The 22,252-nt window shown below is 45.6% G+C and overlaps 1 protein-coding gene across 1 annotated transcript in view; it reads right to left on the reverse strand.

The window, feature by feature from the left end:
- The window catches only part of dhx30 (DEAH (Asp-Glu-Ala-His) box helicase 30), a 62,318-nt gene extending 41,540 nt beyond the window's left edge, over positions 1-20,778 (reverse strand). The window contains exons 1-8 of the mRNA XM_067979025.1: positions 20,547-20,778; positions 19,084-19,211; positions 17,600-17,710; positions 16,648-16,934; positions 14,316-14,436; positions 11,156-11,305; positions 9,208-9,360; positions 6,847-7,680 (exon numbers count right to left, since the gene is read on the reverse strand). Coding sequence (XP_067835126.1) covers positions 6,847-7,680; positions 9,208-9,360; positions 11,156-11,305; positions 14,316-14,436; positions 16,648-16,934; positions 17,600-17,710; positions 19,084-19,211; positions 20,547-20,778 — 2,016 coding nt within the window. The remainder of the gene's footprint in view (positions 1-6,846; positions 7,681-9,207; positions 9,361-11,155; positions 11,306-14,315; positions 14,437-16,647; positions 16,935-17,599; positions 17,711-19,083; positions 19,212-20,546) is intronic.
- Between the last annotated feature and the right edge of the window lie 1,474 nt (positions 20,779-22,252).

Genomic DNA, 22,252 nt, shown 5'->3' on the forward strand with positions numbered 1-22,252 from the left:
ACGTTCCTGCCATCAAAAATTTAAGCGTAAGTTTTCAACTAGTTAAAATTAATGGGCAGAAAATCACAGGCTTGGGGTGGGTTGCAATTTCCTGATATGTACTGCAGGAATGCACAATTAATTAGTTTGTCAACAATCGTCAATAAACAAAATTCCATGAACAAACTAAAATTACCTCACAAAACACTAAAAATTCATAATTTATGTAGCTTCCAAGTTTTTATGTTAAAAAAAATTAAACCTCTAAATTGGTTCCGAAGAGATTTTTTAACTGAATATATACAACCAAAATTGATAACTGATGAAAAAAATTCAATCCCTGTAACAATGTTTTATTTTATAACCATCAACAAAAACCTTACAAACAGCTGTCGTTATTGCTACTGCTGTACCTCATGATAACAGCTGTTTGCTTTCACACGTGCTGCTTGTATTTTTCTGTGAAGAATTTGTATTAGAAAGCAAAACTTTTAATATATTTATACAATTTCATCACTGGCCTGAAATAAAAGCTTTGAGATTTCACTTTCCAGCTTCTTCCAAAGTCTTTTGGAAAAAAAGCAAAGGAACTCTCAATTCATGAGGAGGGGACATGCCCTTAAACTGATGGTGATGCACAGATTGCAGGCTGGGTAAATTCTGTACATGCTCTCTCTTAACTGTTGAATATTTAGTTAAAGCCTCAAGCTTTTGAGACAGGTTACTAGTGTTACCAAATCAAGGCTTAAAAATGGAGGTAGATTAGTCAAGTTACCAGCCCAATAGGTATTCAGTGGCCCCACTCAAACTTATGAGCAAGTTCTGGATCAGGCTTAGCTGAGAAGCTCTCCACAGTTGAATAGCCTGCTGACACACTATCTAGGCTGCCCTGGGAAAAGTAAGGGCGGGCATCTATGGAACCATGCCCAAGAGTCATCACCTTAAGGAGGAGAAGAAAGAATTTAATTGACAAGAAATCCAGTGAACCTGAGAACTGAATGCTTTCCAGGGAGGGAGGATGGAGAGTCAGGATGTCTTGCTTTGGTGCTATACAGTGGCTGCTTATTTTCTACCTATTTCTCTCCAAATTTCCCCTCCTCTTCTACTGAAGGTGCTGGCTCTTGCTAGGGTATGACTTCATGAGTGCCAACAAACTTCCAGTACCAGGCCATTCTTTATCTGTGAGCCTAGACAGGGAATGTCTTCAGGATATTCCACTGCAGGAGGCATTACAGCCAGATCTTCTCATCAGGCATCGATGTGCACACACTTTCCAGCAGGGGTCAGTGGTTAGTGATCAGACACAAGAGGCTAACTGCAGCGTAGGTCAAATGCTGCCCCAGCTGAGATCAGCTAAGTCAACACAGATCTAACACAGATCTAACCAGGAGCCTCTGGGTCATCTGTATGAGTCAGTTACCCATCAGAGACACAAGCTCATGAAATATTCTTTAAAAGGGATCAAAGATGCTGTGAACACAGAGTGCACTGCAGTGTTGGTGGGTATTGTTCCACAGCAGGTACCCTGCATGTTGATATAAAAAAAATTCAGTTTATAGAGTGTCTTATCATGTGTCTCAGAAGCATCCCACAGACTTCACAATGAATTACTAGAAGTAAACACCGTTGCTGTGTAGACAAACATGACAGCCATTTTACACACAAGACTCCCACACACAACAATGACCAGTTAATCTGTTGTTGGTGGTATTGGTTGAGAGAGGAATGTTGGCCAAGACACCAGTGAAACTCCTCCTCAAATACTGTCATCGGATCTTTAACATCCACCTGAATGGTTTAACATCTCATTCAAAAGACGATGCAGCACTCCCTCTGTATAACGCTGGGTCTAGATTATGTGCTCGTGGGGCATGAACCTTCTGACTCAGGCAAAAGTGCTACCGACAAAGCCAAGCTGACACTTGTTATGTTTCAGCATTCTCACAACCCAAGTGAAGCATTTTGCAAAGATCTGTTCTTTCACTTACAAGCTTTGTTCATACCCAGCTATTAATAAGATTGTTAGCAACTGATACAGTGCAACATTCATTCATTCTTAATTCAATTTTATTCAGCCAGGTACAAACCAGACTCATCCAATCACACACTTGTTGGGCTTGTTACATGTTGGGCACCTGACATGTCATTCGAGAAGCTTCTAGAATATATGTTATTTAGTGGATCAAATCATCAAAGCGGCCCCACTGTTGACACTGTTTTAAACGCAACTGGTTCACTAACATCCTTTAGAGAAGAAAACCTGACATCCTTACCCGTTCTGGCCTATATGTGACTCCAGTCCCACACCAATGTGGTTGACTTTTAACTGCCCTTTGAAGTGGCCCATCAAGCTACTAAGTTGTATCCAGAGCAACTGAGGGTGAGCAATAAATACCGGCCTTGCCAGCGGCACCCACATCACGAGAATGAATATAATAAATTTTAAAAGTCAAATTTAAGTCCGAGAGCCTGAGCATCACTAACACAGTGCTTACATCTATACACAACTATTTTAGCCCATGTCTCCTGAAGGTGTGACTCACATTAACAAGCCTAGCCTAGCAGCTCTTCAGTACTTCACTCAAGTGGCCATTCATAATGTGAGAGCCTGGAATGTGAGTGTCTGCAGGCTATTTGACAGTGAGGGCAGGCCTAAGGCCTATACTGTCTTCCACGCGTGCACACTTTCCAGAATAGCAGTCAGGAGCAGGAACCCTGGATGATTTTTCTTCTCTCTAAATCCAGAGGTGCAGGGTCCAGCTGTAGCACCTCCCCTTCCCCAACCATATCTGCAGCTGCGATCAGGCCAACTCAGCAAAAACCAGGAAACAAACTTGGAACTTCTCAGTCTGTATGGTCAAGTAGCAAAACAGGCAACGTATTTTCCCACTGAGCCCTGGGCAGCTGACAGATTTTCAACCAATTGAAATTTTTAAGACTGGGATCAATAGATTTTTATTAGGTAAGGGTATCAAGAGATATGGATCAAAGGCAGGTAAGTGGCGTTGAAGTACAGATCAGCCATGATCCAACTGAATTACTGAACAGGCTCTAGTGGCTGAATGGCCTACTTCTGTTCCTATATTCCTACAATAAAACCTTGGACACCTTAATTTAAAGGGAGACATGTAAGCGCTGTAGGTAGTGCAGAGAAGAACCATGAGGCTGATCCCTAGTATCATGAGTTTGAGTTATGAGGAAAGACGAGAGATTTGGGCTTTTCAGCCTGGAAAGGAGGTCTGAGAAGTGTAGAGGTGTAAGAAAATGAATGGTATGGAAAGGGTTAATCCAGAACACTATAAAATAAACAGTGGGAGTAGGACTGAGGTTCAAACTAGTAACAGGTAACTTTAGAACTGATATCAGGAAGTTTTCATCAGGCAGAGAGTGATCAATACTTGGAATAGACTCTGAGGAGAGTGGTGAAGGTGAAAACCCATGGATCATCAGCAGTGGAGGGAGTGTAGTGTAAAGTGGTTCAAGATGAATTAAGAGGGGCCAAATGGTTTTCTTCATCCATAAATGATTTTAAGTACTTCTCCTGAACAGATAAGATCCTCACAAACTACGCAGGTATTGTGACACAGATTCCTCCTACTGTTTTACCATGGACTTGGTCCATCTCAACCGGAGCAGCAGTACAGGTGCTGAAGTTTGCCTCAGTGACCTTGGGAGAGGAAAATACTAACCACTGTCCAGTGGTTCTGATGGAAAATGCACGTGTGGATATTGAGAGGGGACAGAACTGGATTCAACATTTCTGAATTCTTGCTGACACTAAGAGTGGCCACTTGGCTGAGGTAATGGAGGATCCAGCGCCCATGAAACCACATCCATGTCCTGGCCAATATTCTTCGCTCAACCAACACCGTCCAAAACAAATGAACTGGCCATGTGTCTCAAGGCTATTCGTGGGATCTTACTGTGCACAAAATGGTTGCCACATCTGCCTGCAGGACAAGAGGTAATTCATTGGATGTGAAGCGTTTTGACATGTTTCCAAGGCATAAAGTGCGAGATAAACACAAATCCGTTGTTCCTTTTACCTCAACAAAATCAGCGCCTTCAGGAAACGGAGAATAGTGCAGAAATCTGAACAGAAAACAGCTTGAGGTGAAAGCATTCTTGCGTTTAAATGCCTTTATTGCTCTCCGTTGTAGCGAAGACGCTCCCCACAACCTCCCCTGAACATCAACACACTGCAGGCCAGCATACATCACTTCCTTCTACTGCTTTACCAAGTTGCGTGCGTCAATTTGCCTCAGTCGGTAGCTCTCTCACCTCCGAATCAGATGGTTGTGAATTCAAGCCCCACTCCAGAACTCGAGCACATAATCTATAGAACCTTGGAACATCTACATGAACCAAGGCACCAACTGAAAAGCAGGGGAGTTCTCCCGATATCCTGGTCAACATTTACCCTTCTGGGTCACGTCTACTGCCACTAATATTTGTAAACAATTTTACAACACCAAGTTATAGTCCAACAATTTTATTTTTAAATTCGCAAGCTTTCGGAGGCTTCCTCCTTCCTCAAGTGAATGTCAAGAAATCCTCGAACCTCACGCATTTATAAATCACAGAAAAATACCTGGTGATTACAGATAGTCTTTTCAACTGCCCGTTGCCAAGGCAACCAAAGTGTTCAGACAGATAGGTGTTACATACAGGGCCACCGAATATACAAACGGCCAGAACAAAAAAGAGAGAGAGAGGCAGAACCATAGAAACATCCGGAAGGAAAAACACGAATCTCCATCAAAGACGGGCACCTCAGCACCTCACTCCACTGCAAGCCCACGGACAACCTCACGATGCTCCACTTTTCCAGCTTCCACCCTAACCACATCAAAGAGGCCATCCCCTATGGACAGGCCCTGCGAATACACAGGATCTGCTCAGACGAGGAGGAACGCGATGGACACCTACAGATGCTGAAAGACGCCCTAGTAAGAACGGGATATGACGCTCGACTCATCGATCGACAGTTCCGACGGGCCACAGCGAAAAATCGCATAGACCTCCTCAGAAGACTAACACGGGACGTAACCAACAGAGTACCCTTCGTTGTCCAGTACTTCCCCGGAGCGGAGAAACTACGCCATGTTCTCCGCAGCCTTCAACATGTCATCAATGACGACGAACACCTCGCTATGGCCATCCCCACACCTCCACTACTCGCCTTTAAACAGCCACCCAACCTCAAACAGACCATCGTTCGCAGCAAATTATCCAGCTTTCAGGAGAACAGCGTCCACGACACCACACAACCCTGCCACGGTAACCTCTGCAAGACATGCCAGATCATCGACACAGATACCACCATCACACGAGAGGACACCACCCACCAGGTGCATGGTTCATACTCCTGTGACTCGGCCAACGTTGTCTACCTCATACGTTGCAGGAAAGGATGCCCCAAAGCATGGTACATTGGCGAGACCATGCAGACGCTGCGACAACGGATGAACGGACACAGCGCAACAATCGCCAAACAGGAGGGTTCCCTCCCAGTCGGGGAACACTTCAGCAGTCAAGGACATTCAGCCACCGACCTTCGGGTAAGCGTACTCCAAGGCGGCCTTCGAGACACACAACAACGCAAAATCGTCGAGCAGAAATCGATAGCCAAGTTCCGCACCCATGAGGACGGCCTCAACCGGGATCTTGGGTTCATGTCACGCTACACATAACCCCACCAGCGAACAAAAGTTATCTATTTTTAATATAGCGGGTCAATTGCTGTCTTTTCCTTCCAGATGTTTCTATGGTTCTGCCTCTCTCTCTCTCTGTTTTTTTTGTTCTGGCCGTTTGTATATTCGGTGGTCCTGTAGGTAACACCTATCTGTCTGAATACTTTGGTTGCCTTGGCAACGGGCAGTTGAAAAGACTGTCTGTAATCACCAGGTATTGTTCTGTGATTTATAAATGCGAGAGGTTTGAGGATTTCTTGACATTCACCTGAGGAAGGAGGAAGCCTCCGAAAGCTTGTGAATTTTAAAATAAAATTGTTGGACTATAACTTGGTGTTGTAAAATTGTTTACAATTGTCAACCCCAGTCCATCACCGGCATCTCCACATCATGGCCACTAATATTGCCACTGACAAAACGTGGGAAGACAATACTCACCCAACCCTTTGTGTGGAATGTGTAATTTGATCCAGTCATTGTCAGGCAGGCTACAGAGCTCAGAGGACGCACGGCGCTGACGCCACCGAGCTCAGAGGACGCACGGCGCTGACGCCACCGAGTTCAGAGGACGCACGGCGCTGACGCCACCGAGCTCAGAGGACGCACGGCGCTGACGCCACCGAGCTCAGAGGACGCACGGCGCTGACGCCGAGCTCAGAGGACGCACGGCGCTGACGCCACCGAGCTCAGAGGACGCACGGCGCTGACGCCACCGAGCTCAGAGGACGCACGGCGCTGACGCCACTGAGCTCATATAGGAAAGTGTGAGGCCATGGAGGGATTTCAACATGAGGATAAGAATTTAGAATCAAGGTGTTGGTCAACCGGGAGCCAACATAGGACAGTGAGCACAGGGGCGATGGGTGAACAAGACTTGCTGTGAGTTAGGATACGTGCAGCAGAGTTTTGGATGAGCTCAAGTGCGGTCGCGTCTACTGCCACCGACAGGATGTGGGAGGACAATATTCACCCAACCTAACAGCACCCAAAAACGGATTAACTGGTTGTTGATCTCACTGCCATTTGACATGTACAAATTGACTAACATTTGCTTGCATAACAAGTGACTCCACTTCAAAAATAGTTAATTGGTTGTGAAGTGTTTTGGGACATCCTGAGACAGGAAAGGAGCTACACGAATGCAAATTTATTCTTTCTTTACCCGACCACTTACTTGATTGAGCCGGGTGGTCTTCCTTCTCCCCAGCATTGGCAGGATGTCATCTAGGTAATAATCCTTCACCGGGTACATGAACCCCGGCACGGTCACGACAGGACAATTCCCATAATACTCCGATATCCGCTCAGTGTCGCTGGTGGCGCTCATCAGGATGATCTTCAGATCTGGGTTGGCCTCCATCACGTTCTTCAGCAAGATGAGCAGGAAGTCCGTGTTAACGTCGCGCTCGTGGACTTCATCCACGATGACGTGACTGATGCCTTCCAGCGAAGCATTCCCTTGCATTTTCTTCAGGAGGATTCCGACCGTGCAGAAGAGCAGGGCCCCTCCTCTAGGAGGCAACATGCTCTCCAGCCTCACCTGGTAGCCCACGTTCTTCTTTAGGCTCGGTCCCATCTCGTAGCCCACCCGCTGTCCTACCGACACAGCACTGATCCGCCGGGGCTGGGTTATTAAAACGTTACAACGTGCTCCTCGATTGTCGGTTATGAACTTCTCCAGTATGAACTGTGGGATCCTGGTGGTCTTTCCACATCCAGTCGCTCCGGCTATGACCACGACCCGATTTTCCTCAATGGCGGAGATGATCGCTTCCTTGTGAGAGTCCACAGGCAGTGCCTTAACTTTCCCCGACCTGGATCTCCGCCAGAGCCAGAGCAGTTTCTGACTGATTCGCTCTGCCTCGCCATGTGACATTGGGACGTACGTGACTCCCGTGATGGCATCGCTAATCAAACCAAAATTAGACTTTGGATCCATGATCTCAGGGCTGAGGCCAATAGACTTGGGCTTACAGTCATTGTGTTCAGGTGCTGACTCCACTGTGTACTGAGGGAGAGACGGCAGGGGTGGGGGGGGCATAGGAAGAACAAAAGAGTCAGCTGGATTTCTGTTTAATGAGCATAGATTGAAGACATTGCACAAAAACAGAAGTGAACAATTCTGCCCCTTCTCTCCTGAAGGCATCAACTCTTTGCCAAGGCTTGGTCCAAAGTAATGGGAGGAGCTTTAGGCATTTGAGAAACACTGTAAGGCTCTATATAAATGCAAGCCTTTTCTTTTCCAGTTGTCCTCAGGTACTTTACTCAATTAGTCATTCTTCTTGTATGAGTTCAGACGGTGAGTTATAGAAACATACTACACAGGAGGAGGCCATTTGGCTCTTTGAAAGAGCTATCCAATTAGTCCCACTACTAATTTTAGTAGCTCTATCAAAAGATAGAGATAATTTCTGGTAACAAATTCCCAGATTTATTGAATTGAAATTCGCAAATTGCCACGGTGAGATTTGAACTCTCAGTCTCTGCGCTGCTGATCCAGTACCAGAAACACTACACCAACGTTTATCCTCAGTGTCACCACACCAAACCCGATCCAGTTCACACCTGACACCCACACAGACATAATTCCCAGCAAATGTCACTGAGGATAACCGTTACATCTTCGCTGCTGCCCCAGCTGAGATCAGCTGCACAGCTGGCCCTGGTGTCCCTGGGCTACGAGAGGTGGGGGGAGGGAGACAAATATCTGCCAGGACTCCTGCTCCAGGATTCAGTAAACTCTGTTGGAACATGTTTCTGGAGAGGTTGGATGGGAATGGAATCGGGCTTCGCTGTTGTGCATGTCCCCACCATCAAAATCAGAAAGCCAGTAGGCACAGTGTCTAGACTCCCACAAGAGGGATGGCCATTTGGCTAAGGTACTGGAGGACAACCCGGTACCTGTGTGGTCATACAACAGTAACAGTCAATGCCTTCAGACGATGTGGTCAAGAAAGTTAGAATCATAGAATCTTACAGCACAGAAGGAGGCCATTCTACCTACCGTGCCTGTGCTGGCTCTTCGAAAGAGCTATCCAATTAGTCCCACTCTCCTGATTTCTCCCCATAGCCCTGCAAATATTCACTGTTCAAATATATATCCAATTCCCTTTTGAAAGTTACTATTGAAACTGCTTCCACCACCCTTTCAGGCAATGCATTCCAGATCATAATAACTCACTGCATAAAACAAATTCTCCTCATCTCCCCTCTGGTTCTTTTGCCAATTATCTTAAATCTGTGTCCTCTGGTTAGCGATCCTCCTGCCAGTGGTAACTGTTTTTCCTTACCTACACTATCAAATCTCATCATTTTTGAGCACCTCTATTAAATTTTCCATTAACCTTTTCTGCTCTAAGGAGAACAATCCCAGCTTCTATAGTCTCTTCACAATTTAAAAAAAATGTTTATTAAATTTTTCAAACATCTTGCTAAGATGGAACAAGATATTCTGAATAGGCAATTCTATTGAGTAACAGGCCGGCAAATCAGACCTTCATTTAAGCACCTACAGCGACACTGAGCTGCAACTGACCTGGTCCAGATAGTCCTGGATTCGTTGCTGGAGACTCTCAGGGATTTCCAGTCTGGTCGGCCTCCGTTCCTTTTCGCTCAGCTCTTTTATTGCCGTCAGGTTGTACATAGCGTGGGTCAGTGGATGGTTCTTCTGGTTAAGCAAGCCCAGATCCTGCCAAGGAGAAATGAACACACAAATCAGCCCATCTCTACTTCTCCAGAATATTCTGTCTAGCAAGCGCAACATAGTGAAAAAGGGATATGTCGGACAAATGGATCACAAGTTCACAATTATTGTGGAATGTGTGCAGCAGTGGTTTAAAAAGTCACTCATCTTTGGGATCTGGGTTCAAATCTAGCTCAAACTGAAGGAGTAAGAGGGTCTTCTTTCTGATGGGTGTATGAGAAAGTACTAATTCAATTCTTCTTGTGTTTGCATGCTCAGTATGAATTTAGCTCTGACTGAGAATCTCACTCGGAGATGTGAGAAACGGAAAACTGTTGCTCTATGAATGCTGTACCTGATCTGGGAGTATTTGATGGGACAATGTAGAAGGAGCTTCACTCTGTATCTAACCCATGTTGTTCCTGATCTGGGAGTGTTTGAAGGAACATTGCAGAGGGAGCTTTACTCTATGCTAAACTATCCTTCCTCATCCTTCTCGACCTGTCAGCAGCCTTTAACACGGTTGACCACACCATTCTCCTCCAAAGTCTCTCCTCCGTTGTCCAGCTGGGTGGGACTGCCCTCGCCTGGATCCATTCCTATCTATCCAGTCGGAGCCAGTGAATCACTTGCAATGATTTCTTTTCCCGCTCCCGCTCTGCTACCTCTGGAGTCCCCCAAGGATCTATCCTTGGCCCCCTCCTATTTCTCATCTTTATAACTCGATGACATCATCCGAAAACACAATGTCAGGTTTCACATGTAAGCTGACGACACCCAGCTCTACCTCACCACCACCTCTCGACCCCTATACTGCCTCTGATTTGTCATGCTGTTTGCCTGACATCCAGTATTGCATAAGCAGAATTTTCCTCCAATTAAATATTGGGAAGACTGAAGCCACTGACTCCATCCCTCTCCCTGGCCACTGTCTGAGACTGAACCAGACAATTCGACACCTTGGCGTCCAATTTGACCCTGAGATGAGCTTCCGACCCCATGTTCTCTCCATAACTAAGACCGTCTACTTTCACCTCTAACATTGCCCGTCTCCGCCCGCCTCAGCTCATCTGCTGTCGAAACCCTCACCCATGCCTTTGTTACCTCTAGACTTGACTATTTCAATGCTCTCCTGGCCAGCCTCCTACCTTGCACCCTCGGTAAACTTGAGCTCATCTAAAACTCTGGTGCGCACCAAGTCCCATTCACCCATTACCCCTGTGCTCGCTGACCTACATTGGCTCCCAATCCGGCAACATCTTGATTTTAAAATCCTTCCATGGCCTCGCCCCTCCCTATCTCTGTAACTTCCTCCAGCCCTACAACCTTCTGAGATCTCTGCGCTCCTCCTATTCTGGCCTCTTGCGCATCCCCGATTTTCTTCGCTCCACTATTGGCGGCCATATCTCCAGCTGCTTAGGCCCTAAGCTCTGGAATTCCCTAAGCATTGCCCCAGCTGATAGCAGCTAAATCAGCAGAGACCAAGGACTGAACAGGCTCTGTATGGCTCAGTACCACGTCACGGTGCTGCACTTACACAACGAACCATCGGAACACTCAAAATGTCTTTAAGAATGTTGATCGAGTCAGAAAAACATCAACTCTCCTGATGGCTCAGTGGGTGAATCTAAAGTTCAATCACTCAGCTGAAGACCAACAAGAGGTCTGACAGCTGACCACCAGCCATGTAACCACTCAGCTGGCATGCCACATGGGAAGAGAAAGACACTTTTGATAAAGACAGCTGCAATACCCGGCTTGACGATGTGCATGAGCATGGCTTGCAGCAAATTGCAATCACCTTCAGCTTCTTACAGGCTAGAGCTGCCGCTCTTCTTTCTGCCTCGGTTTTCCGCCGACCACTCGCAACGAAGGTCATCGGGGTCGGCCACTGCACCTCAAGTCGACAGATCTTCATTGAACCACCTTCTGTGGTGTATTTCAGATAGTCCTGAAGAAGCAGCACATACATGTTATAGCAGTTTCACTACCATTTACATCAATAGGAACAAAGGAATTGCTGGACCAAAAAAGACCAAGGTCCGTCTAGTTCACCTTCTATCATTCTGGTAGTCGCATGATACAACAATAATGGAGTTACACCATGTGAAAGACCGTATACTATTCTGCTGCTAAAGTCCTTTTAAGGCTAAAAATTCTATTTGATGGTGAGTAAACATTGGGCGAGTTCAAACATTACTATTCAGGCTGGATATCAGAACCCTAACTTTGTTAATAGGAAGGTCAGTTAAGAGGTTGCAGATATTGTGGCTGCGGCATTTTCTGTTCTTTGCAATTGGCTGCCTTTGTTTCTTTATACTTTGTTTTTTTAAAAAGTGCAACAAATTTGCAATAGAGTGCAGCAGATAGGAAGTCCAGCGATCTATATAATAAGAGTAAAAATACTGAATGGGCATCAGGTTATTCATGTCAGGAGCTCAGTTAATGAAACAAACAGCTCAGTCTTTTCATTTCCCACTTATGATTTTAACTAAATCCTCCCAGTGAATTATTCCATTATAATAACACCCGGGTAGTCTCTACATAAACCCTTGTAACTCTTCAATTAGGTTCCAGTTAAGGAAGACCATTTATTTCTATAGGTGCCCTTCGCATTCTCATGACACCTCAAAGCCAATTTACAGTTACTTGACCTCATCTCCTCTGGAGCTCTCCTCTCTGCCCAACATCCCCCGCCCCCTAACCTCAAAGTTCCCCAACTCTACACAGGCCACTTAACCCTTCTCCCAATATCCACAAACAGGACTGTCTCGGTAGACTGATCGTTTCAGCCTGCTCTTGATCCACTAAACTTGTTACCTCTTATCTTGACTCTATTGCCCCCATCCAGCCCTTTCCACCTACATTTGCAACTCTGGTGACACCCTCCGTGACTTATACCAATTCCTGTTATCTGGCCCTAACCATCTTCTTTTCACTAAGGATGTTCAGTCCCTCTATACCTCCACCCCACACCAGGACAGCCTGTAAACTATTAGAAGTGGAGGGAGTTCTCCTGGCCAACATTCCTCCCTCTACTAACACCACCAAAAAGCAGATTAAACAGTCATTTATCTCATTTGCTGTTTGCAGGATAATGCTGCACGCAAATTAGCTGTTGTGTTTGCCGACATAGCAAATGACTACACTTCAAAAGTAATTCATTTGCTGTGAAGCACTTTGGGACGTGGAAGGTTCTATATAAATACAACTTCATTTTTTTCTCTTGCGCACTTTTCAGCCTTGGTGGAGATCACTCTGCAATCCAGACGTCAGCTCAGAGCAAGATTTTAACAACAAATATCCACAAAACAAGGCCTGTTCAGGAGATAGTTCTTAATAAAATATAATGAACCAAGTTATACCGGGGCTGTTTTCTTTAAAAAGACGTAGATTACGGGGTTATTTGACAGAGGTGTTTAAAATTATGAAAGGATGGGACAGAGTAGATAGGAACAGTCTCCACTGATTGAGAGATCTAGAATGAGGGGACGTAGATACAAGATTAAATGAAAGAGATTTAGAACAGAGAACAGAAGAAACCTTTCAATACAGAAGCTGTGGAATACATTGCCAGAGTTAGTGATTGAACTAGAGACCATGTCAATATTTAAGAATAAGCTGGATAGAAGGTTGAATGAAAGACGGATAAAGGATATGGGAACAGAGCAGGCACATGGGATTAGGACCACTGCTCTTGTGGAGGATCAACACCAACATGGGCTAGTTGGTCCAAATGTCCTTTCTCCTTGTCATTTTTATGTCACTCTTATTTAATGTTGGAGCAAAACTAATTATTAAGGAGCATAAGCAAAGAATATGTTAACACTCAGTGCAGCAGCAACCAAATAAACGAATGAGGAGGTGGAAGGCGCTATATAAATGCAAGTTCGTTTAAATATAGGAATGGAGGCAAATATAAAACAATTTTTTTTCTCCTCTTCTGAATTTCTCCCCTCGTCTCATGCAGGGCCCAGCATCTGATGGGGTCGTGTTCCACAGTCATCATCAGACCTCTGCTACCTCAACCAAGTAGCCATCCTTCTTGTGAGAGCCTCGATTACGAGTTGGTAGGCTGTTCAAAGGGGAAGTCGTAGCCATGCCCAATCCTGATCACATCCGACGCCCGCAGACGCCCAGCAAGCAAGAGTGGGAACGCCGGATGATTTTTCTCACCTGTCCTCCTTGCCCAGAAGCACGAGGGCCAATTGTAGGGTCCCTACTGATGCCCTCATCTGTGTGGTTTAGTACCAGAATAACTTGCATTAAACACAGAAAAACATGCCACGGCAATTTATAGAGGGAAATTTTTTTTAAAAAAAGAACAGACTCCATGCCACAGTGGGAGAGTTAGGAGAGGTGACTGGTAGCTTTGTCGGAAAGATGAGTTTTAAGAAAGTTTTTAAAGAGGAGGGACAGGTAGAGAGGTGGAGAGGTTTAGGGAACGAGTTCCAGAGAGAAGGGCCAAGATGCCTGAAAGCTTTGCAACCGATGGTGGGGTGAGGGGAAAACACAGAGAACATCAGTCAAAGAATCAATGCCTGGAAGAGGGGCATTCGGCTGGAGGAGGTTGCAGAGCTAGGGGTGAGCTAAGACCATGAGGGGATTTAAAGAGGAGGACAAGGAGTGTAAATTCAAGTGTGTTGTGGACAGGCAGCAAAAGTAGATCTGTACACTCGACCCTACCGTGGGCTCTAACCACCCATTTAATCTCCTGAGGGAAACCTGCATAAATACTCTCTGGTCCCCAAGGGTAATTAAGCAAAACTCCAGAATATTCATCTATCCTCACATCTCCACTACCCAGCCCTGACCTGCTACCATCCACAGTCAACATTCCTTCCTCCCCCTTTCTCTCAGCCCCAAACCAGGCCAAGGCCTTGTCAGACCTGATATTTGTCAACCTCCTTTTTGAAAGGGACAGAGATCAAACTATCTCTGTGACGCTCACTTTTACTCACTGTGATTGTAGAGGAGGTGGTCGCTATCTGTATGACCTTCGACAGGAGATTCTTTGGCTCAGGGAACTGGGTGAGGGCCCTCATCGCGCTGGTGTCATCGGTCATGGTACCCCGCACTGCTCTGCCGAAACATAGAGTGAAAAATCAGTGTCAGCACTGATCCACATAAACAGTGAGCACAGGGAAGGAAGCACACTACCGCATGTTGGTTATACAGTGCCACGGAGAGATCATGTACGGAATGCGTTCGAAAGTAAATCTTGTTCTAGAGTTGACACTAAAGGATCATGATGAAACTGTTACTTTGTGAGGTCACGGTAGCAGCTCTGATGTCACAACAGCTTGTGACATCACAGAGTAAACTTAAAGGGGAAGGAATAGTCAGGGGCAAGGTTCAAAATCTGTTCAAAGCACCCTCCACCGTCTGGTTAAAAAAACGCCTCCATCAAAAGTCAAATTTTTTAACCAGAGAGCCCCCATGTCGAATGACATCACGGACTGGGAAGGCAGTATGCAGGAGGAATGGCCCATGTGTCCAAGGGTGACTCCTGTTATTTCAATAGAGTCCGCAACTTGGGATAAGCCTAGAGAGCTGACCCAATCTCTCCCATTCCAACAAGAAAATTGCACTATGGTCTGCAGAAGACCCAGCTAGCAGCAGATTCAGATCGACTCCCAAGCCAGTCTTAAATCATGGCCTCCAACTCCAACGTTCCAGGGGTCAGTGCTACCGGTGTTTCTGTCCCCTTCCTCCTCCCCCACCCACCCATGCCTCCAAAATCTGCAGTGGACTGCAGTCAACAAGACCCAATAAGGGCATTAATGCTCAAACAAAAAATTTGACATGGAAAATAATTGTCAAGGCATTTATTATAAATAGACACTGGGAGCGTATTTTGAACTTCTCCCCTCTCCCTCCCAGATCAGGAGACATAGACCCCATAGATATGTACATGGAGGCTCGAGGGCCACATGTAAAGTTTAAATTCCATCTATTATAAGTTCCATCTATCATAAGTTGCTGACACTGACAGATCTCGGTGTTCCCATTTAGGAATCATTCAATGACAACAACACATTGCAAATCTCCAGGCCCACAAAACTCAGGACAAACAGAAATAGGAAATGCAAGTGAAAATAGAACCGAGTTTCCTGGGCTTTGGCGGCTGAATTGTCAGGGCACGAGGGCTGCAGATAGGCACCTGCCCCAGACTTCCTTCCTCCTTGGCTCAGTGGTAGCACTCTCACCTCTGGGTCAGAAGGTCAAGGGTTCAGGTCTCACTACTCTCTGCTTTCTGTCTCTTAGCCAATTTCATATCCATGCTGCCACTGCCCCTTTAATCCCATGAGCTTCAATTTAGCTAACAAGTCTATTATGTAGTACTTTATCAAACACTTTTTGAAAGTCCATATACAGGTCATCAACCACATTACCTTCATCAACCCTCTCCGTTACTTCATCAAAAAACTCAATCAAGTTGGTCAAACATGATTTGCCTTTAACAAATCCATTCTGGCTGTCATTTAATAACCTGTATTTTTCCAAGTGACAGTTCATTTTGTCTCAGATTATTAACTCTAAAGGTTTCCCCACCAGCGAAATTAGGCAGACTGGTCTGCAGTCACCGGAGAAGAGGAGCAGGGGAGTTCTCCTAGCGACCTGGCCAATAATTTATCCTTCAACCAACATCACTAAAACAGATTGTGCATCTCACTGCTGTTTGTGGGAACTTGCTGTGTGCAAATTGACTGCTGTGTTTCCTACATTACAACAGTGACCGCACTTTCAAAATACTCATCAGTGCTTTGGGATGTTCTAAAGTCATGAAAGGTGTATATAAATCCAAGTTCTTTCCTTCTTTATCGGTTCACGTACTCGTGCGCTGGTGCAGCGGTTCACGTACTCGTGCGCTGGTGCATCAGTTCACGTACTCGTGCTAAGTGTCAGCCGAGCTTATGGTCTCAAGTCTCTGGAGTGGGACTTGAACCCACAACCTCCTGCCTCAGAGGCAAGAGTGCTACCACTGAGCCAAGGCTGAAATGCACAACTTTTATTGGGTACGCTCTGACCTTATGTAGCTGCAGAGCCTGACCTGCTCCAAGGCCATTGTTAATATCGATTGTCACCTTTGTAGACTCCTCCACATGACTGACCCACCCACTTGAAGGTGAGCACCTGAGTGCAGCAGTGGATTGAGATCAGGAGCACGGAATCAAACCAGCTACTATATCACAGGCATCAGTGTTGAGGCACCAATCGCAATGTCGTTAGAGGCTCTGGACCCAGCCAACACTCCATCACAAAAACTGATTAAACAATCATTGACATTACCTTGTCATGGGCTTATCCTGATATACTTTGTCTGTGACAGAGAGAAACTCCATACAGTCCATTATTCCTTCTTCCACCTCCTCGTCCACCTCCTCATTTTCCTCCATTAGACCTGCTCCGCTTGGCTGAGACACTTCTTTCTCTAAACTCCCCTTCCGGGCAGTGCTGGTTCCATTTTGCATCACCAAGTGTGGCTCTCTGAAGGCTGATGCAGCAAATTTTGCAGCCAAATGCTGGTACTCTTGAGTTCGGAACAGCTGGTTCTTTGGTCCCAGTAGACCCCATTGCTGCCAAACACAACCAACAGGGCACAGACTTAAAAACAAACTCAGTCAGTGTACCTCCAGATCAGTCAATGGTGCACTTTCTATAATGTTATCAGTAAAAGTGGTCAGATTTTGGAACACATGGATCTGCCCTGAAGGCCTAGTGAGTCAAGGCACCGCACGACAATACCAGGTCAGGCTAGAAATGTCCCAGGCCACATCCAAGGCAGCTGCTTTGTTCTCACTGCCAATGGCACTGTCCCCTCATCTGTGAACAGTCTAATGGGCACTTGGGACCCTCACATGTGCATTAATCATCCATGAGCAAAGACAGTGAGGATATGTCACCATGAATGGCTTTACAGACGAGCCCAATCAACAAACATTTGGGGGTCAAATTTCTCTTGGTTTTTGGTGCTAAAAATAGAAGCTGAAATACACCGGGAAACCCTGAGTATCTTACCCTGTGATGAGAGGCCACATTGCCCCAGATTCCTACCCTCCCACGGATGAAAGGGCAACAAGGAATCTGATCACAAAATGCAGCAATACCTCTCATTGCTACCCATAAGGAGGCTTGCGAGAGCCCCTCAGCCAAGAAACTCTGGGAATTCAAGGAAAACAAGCTGTGCCACTTCGCCCCAACTGCGACGGTCCATAGCGTTCAGTGCGTAGTGCAATCATACCTTGAATATCCTGCAGGCAGCTGCTGCTGCATGTTTCTCTGCATCAATCTTCTTAATGCCGAAGCCTTCCACCATCAGTTTTCTTGGCCAAGTGACGTATAGGACGGTTTTCTTTGTAAAGAAAGACTGCTGTGAATCGCTAACTAAACACAGGACCCAGCGAGTAATACCATACCAGTAACATCCTGATGCACTGCATGATAACACTGTAAAATAACACATACTGCAATATATTAAGGATAAAACTTCTGGCCTTAGAAGGTTGGGACTGCTGAGAGCAAACACACAACCCTGCTGATGGGACAAACTCTACTCTGCGTCCACGGGGCCAGGCCCCAGGCCCCGCCCACGGGGCCAGCCCCAAGGCCCGTTGACGAGATTAAACCCTAGGCCCTGTTGACGGGACAGGCCATAAGATCCCATTCAACAACACGCCCTGGGTTCCAGACATCAGCTAGTGAGCAGTATCAGTGATCTTCTTTGCTTTGCACAGTTCACAAATAGGACAGGCTGCCTCTGTCCATAACCAATAGTCAGCATCGGTCACAGGCCTCTTGCACAGCCCATTTTGTTCTACCAGCAACATAACCTGTCCAGAAGGATTTGGGAAGGGGCAAGAGTATATATACGCCAAGTACTACACTCAAGAACTTGGTGAAAATCCATACCTATCGCACCCCACTCAGTCCCCAATTTGAATCTGACCAACTGAGGATGTGACGAACCATTTCTCATGGGATGGTGGTGGAAGCAGAGTCAATAGTAACTTTCAAAGGAGAATTGGATATATACTTGAAAAGGAAAAATCTGCAGAGCTATGGGGAAAGAGCGTGAGTGTGGGACTAATTGGATAATTCTTTCAAAAAGCCGGCACAGGTACGATGGGCTGAATGGCCTCCTCTGTGCTGTAAGAGTCTATGAAGATAGTCAGTCAGATAGGAAAATCACCTGAGTGCTTTTCTTTTTTTTAAAAAATTCATTCTCAGGATGTGGGCATCACTGGCAAGGCCACATTTACTGGCCATCACTAGAAATACAACTGAGTAGCTTGCTAGCTCACTTCAGAGGGCAGTTAAGAGTCAACCTGCTGGTGTGGAATTGGGGTCACTTATGGGCCAGACTGGGTAAGAACAGCAGGTCTCCTTCCCTAGAAGACATCAGTGAACCAGCTGGCTTTTTATGACAATCTGTCAGCTTCATAGTCACTTTTACTGATACCAGCTTTTTATTTCCAGTTTTTGTTTCAACTGAGTTCAAATTCTCAACCTGCCATGGTGGGTGGGATTTGAACTCACGTTCTCTGGATTATTAGTGCCGGTCTCTGGTAACTTTAGTGCATCTTACAGGGTTGCACAGCTGGGAGGGGGGCGGGAATTAGGCAGCCTGCCCATTTGTCCTCTCCACAGCAGAGGTGCCAAGGCCAGGCAGACCAGACATAATTTACCAAAATTGTATTGAAAAATAAACAGGAGACACCCCCTTACTTTAACGGGTCCATCGAATGACTTGTAGACAATGTGATCCTTCACATCGGGAATCTTTAGAGCTCGTTGCATAACCTGAGCCAGCAGGCCCTTAGGCTGTGGAAACTCCTGGAGTAAAGCATGTAAATCTAAAAGAGAGTTTTAATTAGAGTCAGTATATGTTACCAGCCATCAGCAGGATCCCAAAACCTGAGTGATCAATTCTCCCCCCTCTTGCTGGGGTACAGATCAACAGACACAGGCCACCATCACCCAAGTGGACATTATGCATGGTGTGATCACAGATGGTGAGCGTTTGCAGGGCTATTCGACTGCGGGGGGGGGGAATATCACAGACAATCCTGATTCTGACTTCACCTGACATCCACAGATGCACCTGCCAGCTAGAGTCACTGGATGGTGACAGGAATGTAAACTCTGACCGACTCCCTCTCTTCCTTCTCCACCCCCCACCAACCCAAGGAAAGCCAACTACAGTCTGATCAATCACAGTTCAATCCGTGCCCCATCTAAGATTAGCTGGCTCAGCACAGAACCTAGGACACGGGATAAAAAACAAAATAAAGGTTTACAGTAGATTTCCAATTCCTGCCCATCTTCGCCGACCATCAACATCACTCCTAGCATTTCCTGATGTTGACAACACTTAGCAACATTGCTGAAGTTATTGTTTATTAATCCAGTTATTATTTATTAATCAATTAGTGTTTAGTAATCAAATTATTTATAAATGAATCCATAATTTCTGTTAATTAATCCATTGTTGCTGTTTATTAATCCTTACTCAATGTAATTTTTAAAATTCATTCTCAGGATATGGGCATCGCTGGCATGGCCAGAATTTATTGGCCATCAGTAGTTGTCCGAGAAGGTGGTGGTGGGCGTTCTTCTTAATACAACTGAGTAGCTTGCTCATCCACTTCAGAGGGCAGTTAAGAGTTAGCGTGGGACTGGAGTCACATATAGGTCAGACCAGGCAAGGGCAGCAGGTTTCCTTCCCTAAAGAACATTAGTGAACCAGTTGGGTTTTTACGACAATCCGACAACTTCATGGTCACTTTACTGACATCAGCTTTTTATTTCCTTTAAACAGACATTCGAATTTGATTGAACGTTTAATGACTAAAGTTCAATCTCCTATTCAGTATATGATTTAATCATATTGCATATTTACTTATTAAGTTTAATAATTAAGTTGTTGCATATTTAATTTTCTATTTTAACTGTGTTTAATTTTATACTTGAATGGATTTCATACTTATAGTGTTTGATACTTGATATATTTTGTACTTTAATATATTTCAGTTTAATGTTTTATACTGCAATAGATTGTATGCTGTAATAGACTGTTTACTGTAGTATTTTTAATACAAGTTATATTTGATTATATTTCAGTGTCGCTGTATGTCTGATTGTATACATGAACATGCTGAGTGCACAGGCTCAGGCCCGCGAGCTCCCACCTTGCTGCCTCTCCGGCTCTTCCTCCTCGCCCCCGGGGTCATGTTGCTGCTGTTCCCGGGGACTCGCTGTGTGTTTAAACCGGCTCATTGCCCCAGTCTGGCCGCAGTCCCCCACCGGGTGCCAGACGGAGGTTGCGACCCATCGCCATGGCCCGATTCTGGGGTATCTCAGCGGACAGAGCCTCCTCACTAAGAGGCGCAATCCAACCAAAGCCCCGATCACCGCCGCCATCTTTGAAATAAAGCGCAGTCGAGCCGGCTGGAGGGCTTCGCGGAGGGACGAAGAGCATTGGACAAGATGGACCTCCCACAATGAGCTCTGTCAATAAGCCCAGCGCAACCCCTGGTGGCAGAATGAATCATTGCGTGAAAAAATGCACCCTTTCAAACGCAATGACAGAGTAAGCCTTTGGTATAGTGGTAGCACTCCTGCCTTTAAGTCAGAAGGCATGGAGTCCCAACCCCACTCCAAGCAGTCCCAGTGTGGAGGCCAGATCTCCGGCTCTGAATTCTGGGTTGGCAGGATACTTTTAGGGTGTGGGTGTGGGTGGACCCCCCCCCCCTGCCACCACCACATCATCGGATGCGTTATGGGAACTCCATAAAATACATTTAAAAATTATGTTCCCGAGCATTCCCGAGATAGCCAAGGGCTGGAGGAAACCGAGAGACTGGTCTGCAGAGAAATTATTCAAGAGTGTGAAGATACAAAAACAAGCACTCACTAATTGAGAATAAGGAAGGCCATTCAGTTCATCTTAATTCATTTATCCAGAAAGACCCTATAGTCCTCCCATTGTAGCATCCACTTATTTCTTGAACAATTCCAGGGCTTTCCCTCCCACTAATCTATCTGGATCACTCGTTATGGGGCTGAGGTGACGCATCTTCCAGAGGAAAATTGGAGGCGTCAACAAGCTGTGGCAGACTCAGTAATCTGACACATGAGCTGAGCAGGTTCTCCGATCTCCGGAACACAATGGATGACCAGGCAGCTTGGTCCCTATGCTCAAATAGCAAACCAACACTCAATGCCGAGACTCCAGATCAAAGTTGGCAACTTGTGCAATGCACCTGAGGATGCCTGGTGCTTGTGAAATGATAGCTCAGGAAGAGTCAGCACCTTCCAGAGGAAAGGAGAGAAAATGGAAACAAAAACACATTTAAAAATTATGTTCCCCAACATTCCCGAGATAGCCAAGGGCTGGAGGAAACCTAGAGCTTTGTTTGCAGAGAAAGACGTGAGAGGGAAAATTACCAACTCTGTGCTAACTCTCCTTTAAAGCTGGTTTCACATTCATTTTTACGTTGAGGGAACTTTCTCCTGCTCCCTCCTTTCTTGAAGGCGCTGGCTCTTGCTGGGTTACATATCCATGGGTGTCCTGCACTGCCTCACCTAAAACACCTCCTGACAGTGAAAGTCAACTGACTATTCAACCATGGGTGGCATTACAAAAGAGCTTGATTATGTTCACATGTGTGGGAATTCTGACAAACCCAAATTTAAAGCCTGATTTTAGTTTTGACATAGGGTGTTGCCTAAATTGGCAAAGCATGAAATTAATTTCATAATAAATTAATTATTATGGGGATGGAGGGATTGGCTTATGAGGAGCGATTATGTAAATTGTTCTCACTGGAAAAGAGAAGGTTGAGAAGTGATATGATTGCTGTTTTTAGGATTCTAAAGGGACGAGATAATGTAG

This window comes from Heptranchias perlo, chromosome 3 (assembly GCF_035084215.1).
Source record: "Heptranchias perlo isolate sHepPer1 chromosome 3, sHepPer1.hap1, whole genome shotgun sequence".
Lineage (NCBI taxonomy): Eukaryota > Metazoa > Chordata > Chondrichthyes > Hexanchiformes > Hexanchidae > Heptranchias > Heptranchias perlo.